The sequence below is a fragment of the Somniosus microcephalus genome, unplaced genomic scaffold, assembly GCF_052327205.1.
Source record: "Somniosus microcephalus isolate GS21.2 unplaced genomic scaffold, FLI_Smic_1.0 unresolved_chr1, whole genome shotgun sequence".
NCBI lineage: Eukaryota > Metazoa > Chordata > Chondrichthyes > Squaliformes > Somniosidae > Somniosus > Somniosus microcephalus.
In genome coordinates, this window is record NW_028225179.1 from 106,858,011 (window position 1) to 106,868,723 (window position 10,713).

General features: G+C 56.0%; 1 protein-coding gene across 1 annotated transcript in view; it reads left to right on the forward strand.

The window, feature by feature from the left end:
• LOC147095692 (uncharacterized) overlaps positions 1–10,713 on the forward strand; it is a 44,853-nt gene that overhangs the window by 16,284 nt on the left and 17,856 nt on the right. Inside the window, exon 4 of the mRNA XM_085973692.1 lies at positions 5,840–6,033. Coding sequence (XP_085829818.1) covers positions 5,840–6,033 — 194 coding nt within the window. The remainder of the gene's footprint in view (positions 1–5,839; positions 6,034–10,713) is intronic.

Consider the following 10,713-nt stretch of genomic DNA (forward strand, 5'->3'; position numbering starts at 1 on the left):
AGACATCTTTACTCTTATAGTCAAATCCTCTTGTAATAAAGGCCAACATACCATTTGCTTTCCAGATTGCTTGCTGTACCTGCATATTAACTTTCAGTGATTCATGTACAAGGACACCCAGGTCCCGCTGAACACCAACATTTCCCAATCTCTCACCATTTTAAAAAATACTCTGCTTTTCTATTTTTCCAACCAAAGTGGATAACTTCACATTTCTCCACATTATATTCATGTTCTTGCCCACTCACTTAGCCTGTCTGTATCCCCTTGAAGCCTCCTTGCATCCTCCTCACAACTTACATTCCCACCCAGCTTTGTATCCTTATCAGAGGTGTTGGTCCCTCAACAGGACAATAAATCAGGCCCCGTTTTTTATGTTCATCTGGACGTTGAAGATTCCTCTGAACACTGGTGACCTGAGCAATCATTCTCCCTTAAACGATGCCACCAGAGAGAGATTCATTGTTCATTCATCCCATTCCTGTTTGTGGAATCTCAGTGTGTACAATGCACGGCCGCACTAGTCCATATCATAGTGATAAATAATTAACTGAATGTGAAATCTTTGCGAGTTCCTGAGAGAGGTGATAAGGCACTCCCTCCCTATTACTAACTTATGCTTTTCGAGGTGCATTTTTATTAGAGTTATAACCGAGCAGCTTTTTAAAAATTGCATTACCCTCCAATCTGTCCCTTGCCTGTCTGAAGCTGTTGATTCACTTGAACTGAATATTATGGTTCCTGTGGCATAGGGAGACCTCCTCCACAGTGCCGAACTAGCGGTGTACTGGAGAGCAGACCAACCACATGGGATTGTGAGCCTGGACAGTGAGGGTGACGCAAAACAGGCCGTATGGCGTCGCCCGCCTGTTATACCATCAGTGTTCTTGCTCAGGCCAACATCCCCAGCATCGAAGCTCTGACCACGCTCGATCAGCTCCGACGGATGGGTCACATTGTCCGCATGCCCGATTCGAGACTCCCAAAACAAGCGCTCTACTCAGAGCTCCGACACGGCAAGAGAGCCCCAGGTGGGCAGAGGAAATGCTTCAAGGACACCCTCAAAGCCTCCTTGAAAAAGTGTAACATCCCCACTGACACCTGGGAATCCCTGGCCCAAGACCGCACAAAGTGGAGGACCAGCATCCAGGAAGGTGCCGAACACCTCGAGTCTCTTCACTGGGAGCAAGTGGAAGCCAAGCGCAAGGAGCGCACATCAACCCAAGCACCCCTCCCACCCACCCCTTCAACCACCGTCTGCCCCACCTGTGACAGAGACTGTCGGTCCCGCATTGGACTCATCAGTCACCTGAGAACTCATTTTTAATGTGGAAGCAAGTCATCCTCGGTTCCAAGGGACTGCCGAAGATGAAGAAGATACCCGCCGCTCAATATTCAGTCCCATTGGAGGCAATGGGATTAAATGTCAGGCGCTGCGTATAGCTGGTGGACCATCCGATGCCACCCGTCTTGCACCACCCTCCGAGACGTATTTCTGGGTGTCTGTAAACTGCAGCATCGCAGATACGTCACCCTCCAGCACCAGCCCGAGCTCACCTGACCCCTGACGCAGGCGCACTCTCAATTGGGATTGCTGGAATCCCATCCGTGGACATTCGGGCCAATTATACCAGCGGTGCACCCACTGCGGACTGAGATGAGCCAGATTTCATCCTTGGAATGGCCGTGGCCTAGCTTTATTGGAGGCTGTACCAAATGAGCTATGGGCAGTTTGTTTACCTGAACGCTGGCCACAGTAGTTACAATTGTTCGGTGTATGTCATGTAAAAGGGAATCCCACACTAGTCTAACTCACTGGGCATGATCTTGCCAGCCCTGGGGAGGTGGGTATGGAGGTGGGACTGCCGGGAAAATGGCAGAATCTGGGGGCGGGTGCCCATCCTGCTCTCAACCCGCCTCCGTGTCATCTTGCCAGGAGGCAGGTAGCCGACCCGTGCCGAGTCCCGTCTCCTTGGAGGCGGGAAGGGGATTACAGCTACAGTACTTAACTGCCTGTTAACAGGTAGTTAACAGGCAGATAAGAGGATTATCCCCATATTACCCACACAAGTGCGGGCTTCCCGAAGGCTTGCGAACCCCGCCAGCATCACCAAGGCGAGTAGTGGGTCTGCGGGGGTCGGAGGGGTGCAAAAGTGCCATGTGGAGAGGTGAGTATGTGAGGTAAGTGGAAAGTGATAGAAAATGTTTACTTACCTTTGTTTCTTCCTGCAGGCTTCAAACGTTGGGTATGCAGAGAGTCTCGTATCTCCGCGGCAGAGATGACAGATGGCTGCTGCATTCTCCAATGCAACAACCATCTAATTTCTGCTCACAAGAGGTTTGATGAGTCTTGAATAAAGGAACTCATCAAACTACAGAGAATGTCAGTGTTTGACAGCTTCACAGAGCTGTCAAATGATGACAATTCATCTGTCAAAAAATTGAAACCTCATACGCTGACGTTCTCTGTAACCACTTCCCCTTAATTGGCCTGCTAAGCCCGTTGGGCGGGCTTAACAAGGTCACTCAAGGGAAAATAGCATGGGTTGGCTTGGAGTCGGGACTGAAACCCGACAAGTGGGAGCCCCGCCTCCAAAAGCTCCCCATTGGCAAAATCCAACCCATTGTTCTGTTATGATGAGATTAGGTTTGCATCCAAACAATATTTGCCAAATTCAAACAATATATAAGAACATAAGAAATCGGAGCAGGCGGAAGCCATATTGGCTCGAGCCTTCGAGCTCGGCTCCACTTCCCCACCCGATTCCCTTACTCCTCGATTCCCTTAAGAGTCAAAAAATCTATCAGACAAAAAAGCACCTGCTTCACTGGAGGAATGTGTCCCAAGAACGACTCATTTTCCATTGAGGTAGAATATTTTCATGTTTATGTGACGCTGCTGGGTAGAAATTAATTTTGGGCAGCGGCGCTACATGAGCGCTATCGCTTCGACCGCCTGCTACAAACCCACTTGATAGTTCTACTGAAGTCAGTTCCTACCCGAAGCGTTCAGTTGATTGCTCCACACCGCTCTGTTTGCCTACATTCAGACGGGGTTGAGGAGACAGGATCAGTCAGCGTCAGAACAGGCACGCATACAAGAAAGGAGGGAACAGGAAAAAAACCAATCTGCTAAACAGTCCCTGCACTCCCAAGAAAGCGTGTACAATTGTCATTGCCAGGCATTCATTTAATCTGCTGAGGGAGCTGGTTAACCGGGTGGGGGAACTCATCCAATTGCATCGAGTCTACAGCACAGGAACAGGCCATTCGGCCCAACTGGTCTGTGCCGGTGTTTATGCTCCACACCAGCCTTCTCCCACCCCTCCTCATCTCACCCTATTAGCACAACCTTCTATCCCTTTCTCCCTCATGTGTTTATCCAGCTTCTCCTTCAATGCATTTATGCGACTTGCCTCAACCACTCCCTGCGGTAGCGAGTTCCACACTCTCACCACTCTCTGGGTAAAGAAGTTTCTCCTGAATTCCCGATTGGATTTATTAGTGACTTGCTTATATTTACGGGGGGAAAAATGTGGTTGGTTTGCTCCTCCCGTTAGCGCCCTAAGAGGGCGTTAATGGGGCGCAAAGCAACCAGCACCCGGGCCCGGCGATGTTTGTGCTGCTCGCAAAATTGACGGACATTTTGCGGCGGCGCTAAACACTACCGCCACGATCTCCTGCGCCCGCAGATCGTGACATCAGTCAAGCGTGCAATGCCCCGGTAGCGCCCCGGGCCGGATATTGAGTGGCGCCCCCTACCTTTCCGCCTGCCACTAGCAACGACAGGTTGAGGGGAGCGTTTTGCAGTCGGGAAGGGACTGGGGGAGCGCTATTTAAAGGCGACCGCTTCCTGCCTTTTTTTGTCGGTGACATTTTTGCACCACGCATTCTGAGAGAGAGAGACTTCTGGAGAGATTCAACGCTGTGTGAAGGAGTTTTGGGTACTGAGCAGCACTTTTGATTTGACCTTCCTTGTATAGATTTAGAAGAGACTATGGGGGCTGCACTCTGAGCTCTTTCCCTGGGTCTCTCCATTGTTCTTTCCAGCAGAATTGATGTACAGGTCTCTCCAGGCCGAGATTCAAGGCTGCATTGAGCAGGATGTGGATGGAGAGCAAGATCGACCCTCCCCTTTAAGAACTGGCCGGCGCCATTGTGTCTGTGTTCCATTGCTGACTGACATCACATGAGCTTCGCCAGCGCTCTGAGGTAGCGCCTCGCTCCTCGGTGTTAGTGCCTTAAGACAGGTGTGTAGCGCCTGATTTAGCGCTCCAATCACCTCCAGGGGCGATAGAAGCCAAGTTTGCAGTCGGAGGCGATAATTAGTGCCAGGCACTGAACTTTGTGCCCGACCGATAATTGCGCCCCAAATGAGGCGATACCGAATTTCTTCCCCTATGACCTCTAGTTTTAGACTCCCCACAAGTGGAAACATTCTCTCCACGACCACCCTTTATAACCTTTTCATAATCTTCAAGACCTCAATCAGGTCACCCATCAACCTTCTCTTTTCTCTAGAGAAAAGAGACCCAGCCTGTTCAGCCTTTCCTGATAAATATATCCTCTCGGCTCTAGGATCATCCTTGCAAATCTTTCTACCATCTTCTCCAGTGCCTCTATATCCTTTTTGGAATATGGAGACCAGAGCTGTTCACAATGCTCCAACTCGGTGAAAGTCATCCCTGACTCCAGAAATGCTCCGAGTGAAATCTTCCAGGTTTCGGCCTGACAATATAGTTCCAAGATCTTTCACCCTTCCCGATTGGATCCCACGTGTTCACCGTGCGATCAGAACTAACGGCACCGTGCTCCCTACAGTATTCGCGCATATGAGGGGGGTCTTTCCAATTACCGCCGCTAATTCGTCGGAAAACCCGAAGAAGTGGCTTCCGCGGCTCTTCCGCCGAGTTTACAGCAGGAAAACCTCCGCCGAAACTCCGCCCGGTGAATCATGTTTGTATTCGCTCCCTCTTTGTATAGGAAGCATGGCCCAGAACTTCGGGTCTCCATGGGTGAGTACGCATGGGGAACTCACCCGTAAGCCCAATGGAAGTGCCGGTTTCCTCCATGCACTGCGCATGCGCGGGAAATCGGCACTTCCGTTCCCCTGAAAGAAGGGGTTCAGAGTTCGAACGCATGCGTGGGACAGGCAGCGCGTGCGCATCGAACTTACCTTTTTTTTGCAGGTTTTCCCGGGAAGGTAAGTCTCCAGAAGTTACACATATAAAAAGCAGTCGCAAGGCCTGCTTTTTACAAGGTAAGTGGTAAATTAATTAAAATTAAAACATTTTTTCCACAGGTTTATTATTTTTAAATACTTTAAAGAAAGGTAAGTTTATTTTTAGCCCCGTTAGAAAATAAAATTATTTTTTTCAAAAATTTAAATTATTGTTTAAAATAGTTATTTCATGTAATTTATAGTTTATTTAAAAAATGTAATTTAAAAAAAAATTTATTTGAAGATTTAGTGATGTTTTGGGGCTTATAGTATTTATAAGTTTGACAGCACTTCCTGTCAAACTTATGAATGAAGCATTCCCTGCTTCGATTGGCTCCCCATGGCCCACATGATCCCAGGGGATGCATCGAACTAACTGCGCCCCTGGGATATGCAAGCACTGCGCGCCGGCAGTTGAAGCAGGCCCAGGATCGGAATTCCACGGGGGCCCACAGCTCAATGGCTGGCGCGGTAGGTAAGTGCAGGTCGGGGGCTTACACTCGCGGGAAGCCCCCGACCCGAATTTCTGGGCCCATGTGTGCAAAAAAAAAAAAACATTGGTTTTCCGGAATAAACATGACTTACCGCTGTCATATGAATCTTATTTTATTCTCTCAGAACAAGGAGGACAGGCAACGTTGACCTGCCTGCCGCAGGCCGCTGTGTACACCTTCCCGTCCAGCGTGCTCGCCAACGTGGGGATTTCCGTTGCTGACGTTCACCTCATTGACCCCAGCTGCCGCGCCGATCAGAAAGACGAGAACTGGGTCGTTATCACGGCTCCGTTTGATTCCTGCGGCACCAAAATCATCGTAGGTGTTTATTTATACTTTCATGTTGACTGTGAACCGGGTGCTTCAGCGGATTTTGGCAGATCGGTCTTCACTGGGAGTCGGGTGGCTGTGAAAATGGGTCCGAATTGGTGGTGGTGGGACGGGGGATGGGAGCATTAGGAAGATTAGGTGATAGGTTGCTGTCGACACGGAATGGATTGAAAATGATTGCAAGTAAAATCGAGGAAAACCCAAAGGTGTTTTATAAATACATAAAGAGCAAGAGAATAACTAAAAGAGTAGGGCCTATTAGTGACCAAAAAGGTTACCTATGTGTGGAGGTGGAAGACGTGAGTATGGTTCTTAGTGAATACTTTGCGTCTGTTTTCACAAAAGAGAGGGACAATGCAGGCATTGTAGTTGAGGAGGAGTGTGAAATATTAGATGGGATAAAGATAGAGAGAGAGGAAGCATTAAGGGGTTTAGCAATCTTGAAAGTAGATAAATCACCAGGCCCGGATGAAATGTATCCCAGACTGCTAAGAGAAGCAAGGAAGGAAATAGTGGATGCTCTGGCCATCATTTTCTAATCCTCTCTGGCTACAGGTGTGGTGCCAGAGGACTGGAGGACTGCTAACGTTGTGTCATTGTTTACAAATGGAGAAAGGGATAGACCGAGTAATTACAGGCCAGTCAGCCTAACCTCGGTGGTGGAAAAATTATTGGAAACATTTCTGAGGAACAGTATAAATCATCATTTAGAAAGTCACGGATTAATCAATTACAGTCAGCATGGATTTGTTCAGGGAAGGTCATGCCTGACAAACTTGATTGAATTTTTTGAGGAGGTAACAAGGAGGGTCGGTGAAGGTAGTGCATTTGATGTAGTGTATATGGATTTTAGCAAGGCCTTTGACAAGGTCACACGTGGCTGGTTGGTCAAAAAAGTAAAAGCCCATGGGATCCAAGGGAAAGTGGCAAGTTGGATCCAAAATTGGCTCAGAGGCAGGAAGCAGAGGGTAATGGTTGATGGGTGTTTTTGTGACTGGAAGGCTGTTTCCAGTGGGGTTCTGCAGGGCTCAGTACTAGGTCCCTTGCTTTTTGTGGTATATATTAATGATTTAGACTTCAATGTGGGGGCATGATTAAGAAGTTTGCAGATGATACAAAAGTTGGCCGTGTGGTTGATAGTGAGGAAGGAAGCTGTAGACTGCAGGAAGATAGCAATGGACTGGTCAGGTGGGCAGAAAGTGGCAAATGGAATTCAATCCGGAGAAATGTGAGGTAATACATTTGGGGAGGACTAACAAGGCAAGGGAATCTATCTATATATATATAAATCGGTACTTCTGTCTGTCATTCTGTCATTCTGTCATTCTGTCATTCTGTCAGTCATTGCGTGTGCGTCTGTCGGGCTATGCGCTCGAAAGTTACAGGGCGTACCTACGCGCACGTTACCTCCAAAGAAAGCTTACGCTTCCGAGACGGTTTTAAGCGTGTTTACGTTTCGGCCGGGCTAAAATTGCGCCCGCGGTATCCCAAAAACCTTCAACGTTCCGCTCATTAGCATCTCATTATCCGCTCATTAGCGACAGAGTGACCTCGAGCTCGACCAATCGTACGCCGGGTTGCTGGCGTGTGCCGCCGGGCCAATCGGTGCGTGTGTGGCCGGGCCTTATCGTTCTGAACTGAGGTGAGTCGCTGCCATCTTGCTTCCATTCTTTTTCCTGCTTTCTGCGTCTTTCTTTTCAAATATACATTTCCACCAAAATAAAATTGAATTTATTAAATTGTTTTTAAAAAAATCACTCATTTGTAAACCTAACCTGAACATTCTTTTTCCTACTTTTCCCCGTTTTTTTCTTAGGCCTGAAAGCCTGCGCCTTTCTTGCCCAGCCAGGCCCGAGCTAGGTGATTGCGCTTCTGCTAAGCTCCTCACTACCCACCCCCCCGGCCGTGTCACGTTACCCAGGGCAACGGCGTCAGCCACGAGGGTCAGGGTGCGTGCGCAGCAGGAGCAGGTGGGACGCGGCGTCTCTGTTCCGCGCTCGGCGGGGGGGGGCAGGGCTCGGCCGCTGGCCGTCTCTCAGAGCCGCAATCGGGCTCGGCCGGGGGGGGGGGGGGGGGTTGGGGCTCGGCCGCCGGCCGTCTCTCAGAGCCGCAATCGGCTCGGCCGGGGGGGGCGGGGCTCGGAGAGCGGGGCTCTCGGCCTGGGCCCCCCCAACCCTTCCCCCCCCTTCCGCCCCCCCTTCCCCTTCCCGCACCCCCTTCCCCCCCTGCCGCACCCTTCTCCCCCTACCCCTTCCCGCCATTTCCCCTTCCCGCCCCCCCTTCGCCCCCGCCCCCCCCTCCCTTACCCCCCCTCCCTTACCCCCCCTCCCTTCCCCCCTCCCTTTCCCCCCTCTCCCTTTCCCCCCCCTCCCTTTCCCCCCCCCTCTCTTTCCCCCCCTCCCCTTTCCCCCCCCGTCACCCCCCTTCCTTCCCCCCGCCCCTTTCCCCCCCGTCCCTTCCCTTCCCCCCCTGCCCTCCCTTCCCCCCCCCCAGCCTCCATTCCCCCCCCCCGGCCTCCCTTTCCCCCCCCCACCCCCGGCCTCCCTTTCCCCCCCCCGCCCGGCCTCCCTTGCCCCCCCCCCCCAGCCTCCCTTGCCCGCCCCCCCGGCCTCCCTTGCCCCCCCCCCCGGCCTCCCTTCCCCCCCCCGGGCCTCCCTTCCCCCCCCCCCGGCCTCCCTTCCCCCCCCCCCGGCCTCCCTTCCTCCCTTCCCCCCCCCCGGCCTCCCTTCCTCCCTTCCCCCCCCCCCGGCCTCCCTTCCCCCCCCCCCACCGGCCTCCCTTCCACCCCCCCCGGCCTCCCTTCCACCCCCCCCCCCCCGGCCTCCCTTCCACCCCCCCCGGCCTCCCTTCCACCCCCCCCCGGCCTCCTTTCCCACCCCCCCCCGCCCCCGGCCTCCCTTCCCCCTTCCCCCCCCGTCCCTTCCCCCCCGTCCCTTTTCTCCCCCCCGTCCCTTTTCCCCCCCCGTCCATTTCCCCCCCGTCCCTTTTCCCCCCCGTCCCTTTCCCCCCGTCCCTTTCCCCCCCCGTCCCTTTCCCCCCGTCCCTTCCCCCGTCCCTTCCTCCCCCCTGTCCCTTCCCCCCCCGTCCCTTCCCCCCCCGTCCCTTCCCCTCCCCGTCCCTTCCCCCCCCTGTCCCTTCCCACCCCCGTCCCTTCCCCCCCGTCCCTTCCCCCCCCGTCCCTTCCCCCCGTCCCTTCCCCCCCGTCCCTTTCCCCCCCCGTCCCTTTCCCCCCCGTCCCTTCCCCCCCCGTCCCTTCCCCCCCGTCCCTTCCCCCCCCGTCCCTTCCCCCCCCGTCCCTTCCCCCCCGTCCCTTCCCCCCCCGTCCCTTCCGTCCCTGCCCCCCCCCATCCCTTCCCCCCCGTCCCTTCCCCCCCCCGTCCTTTCCCCCCCCGTCCCTTTCCCCCCCGTCCCTTCCCCCCCGTCCCTTCCCCCCCGTCCCTTCCCCCCCGTCCCTTCCCCCCCGTCCCTTCCCCCCGTCCCTTCCCCCCCGTCCCTTCCCCCCCCGTCCCTTCCCCCCCGTCCCTTCCCCCCCCGTCCCTTCCGTCCCTTCCGCCCCCCGTCCCTTCCCCCCCGTCCCTTCCCCCCGTCCCTTCCCCCCAGTCCCTTCCCCCCCGTCCCTTCCACCCCGTCCCTTTCCCCCCGTCCCTTGCCCCCCGTCCCTTCCCCCCCGTCCCTTCACCCCCGTCCCTTCCCCCCCGTCCCTTCACCCCCCGTCCCTTCCCCCCCGTTCCTTCCCCCCCGTCCCTTCCCCCCCGTTCCTTCCCCCCCGTCCCTTCCCCCCCGTCCCTTCCCACCCGTCCCTTCCCCCCGTCCCTTCCCCCCCGTCCCTTCACCCCCGTCCCTTCCCCCCCGTTCCTTCCCCCCGTCCCTTCCCCCCCGTCCCTTCCCCCCCCGTCCCTTCCCCCCCGTCCCTTCCCCCCGTCCCTTCCCCCCGTCCCTTCCCCCCCGTCCCTTCCCCCCCGTCCCTTCCCCCCCCCGTCCCTTCCTCCCCCCGTCCCTTCCCCCCCGTCCCTTCCCCCCCCGTCCCTTCCCCCCGTCCCTTCCCCCCCGTCCCTTCCCCCCCGTCCCTTCCCCCCCCGTCCCTTCCCCCCCCCGTCCCTTCCCCCCCGTCCCTTCCCCCCCCGTCCCTTCCCCCCCCGTCCCTTCCCCCCGTCCCTTCCCCCCCCGTCCCTTCCCCCCCCGTCCCTTCCCCCCCCGTCCCTTCCCCCCCGTCCCTTTCCCCCCCGTCCCTTCCCCCCCCGTCCCTTCCCCCCCCGTCCCTTGCCCCCCGTCCCTTCCCCCCCGTCCCTTCCCCCCGTCCCTTCCCCCCCGTCCCTTCCCCCCGTCCCTTCCCCCCCGTCCCTTCCCCCCCGTCCCTTCCCCCCCCGTCCCTTCACCCCCCCGTCCCTTCCCCCCGTCCCTTCCCCCCCGTCCCTTCCCCCCCGTCCCTTCCCCCCCCCGTCCCATCCCACCCCCGTCCCTTCCCACCCCCGTCCCTTCCCCCCGTCCCTTCCCCCCCCCGTCCCTTCCCCCCCCATCCCTTCCCCCCCCGTCCCTTCCCCCCCGTCCCTTCCCCCCGTCCCTTCCCCCCCCGTCCCTTCCCCCCCCCGTCCCTTCCCCCCCGTCCCTTCCCCCCCCGTCCCTTCCGTCCCTTCCGCCCCCCGTCCCTTCCCCCCCGTCCCTTCCCCC